At 64.6% G+C, this 412-nt stretch overlaps 1 protein-coding gene across 1 annotated transcript in view; it reads left to right on the forward strand.

The window, feature by feature from the left end:
* LOC104497771 (receptor-type tyrosine-protein phosphatase V-like) overlaps positions 1-412 on the forward strand; it is a gene marked incomplete at its 5' end in the record, with an annotated part of 12,416 nt that overhangs the window by 3,566 nt on the left and 8,438 nt on the right. Inside the window, one exon of the mRNA XM_010141050.1 lies at positions 41-224. Within this exon, the coding sequence (XP_010139352.1) occupies positions 41-224 (184 nt within the window). The remainder of the gene's footprint in view (positions 1-40; positions 225-412) is intronic.

Here is a 412-nt window from a genome sequence, read left to right on the forward strand (position 1 = left end):
GGCCAGGCTGCGTGCCTCCTGGGCTCCCGCCCGCGGGCAGCGAGACGGCTACCGCCTTGCCCTCTACCACAGCGACTCCCAGACGCTGGTGACAAATGTGTCCATCCCAGCAAATGCCTCCACGTTCCTGTTTGACGGGTTGCTGGCTGGCAGTGAGTACGCCTTGAAGGTCAGCACGGTGGCTGGATCCATCCAGACGAGCACCAGTGTCCACCAGTGGACAGGTAGAGAGTGATGGGTGCGTCTGCCCAAGGGGGAAGGGGTGGGAGAAAGGGTTTGACAGGAGGGGTGCAGCACATGGGCCGGCTGGTCTGGCAGCGAGGGCGAGGAGGGCTCCGGGCTCAGCATGGGGAGTTTGTGAACAGCTGGGAGTTCTGGGGGGGTTTCACCTCCCCGCTGTGAGCCCCGTGTG

This window comes from Buceros rhinoceros, unplaced genomic scaffold, assembly GCF_000710305.1.
Source record: "Buceros rhinoceros silvestris isolate BGI_N320 unplaced genomic scaffold, ASM71030v1 scaffold13778, whole genome shotgun sequence".
Taxonomy (NCBI): Eukaryota; Metazoa; Chordata; class Aves; order Bucerotiformes; family Bucerotidae; genus Buceros; species Buceros rhinoceros.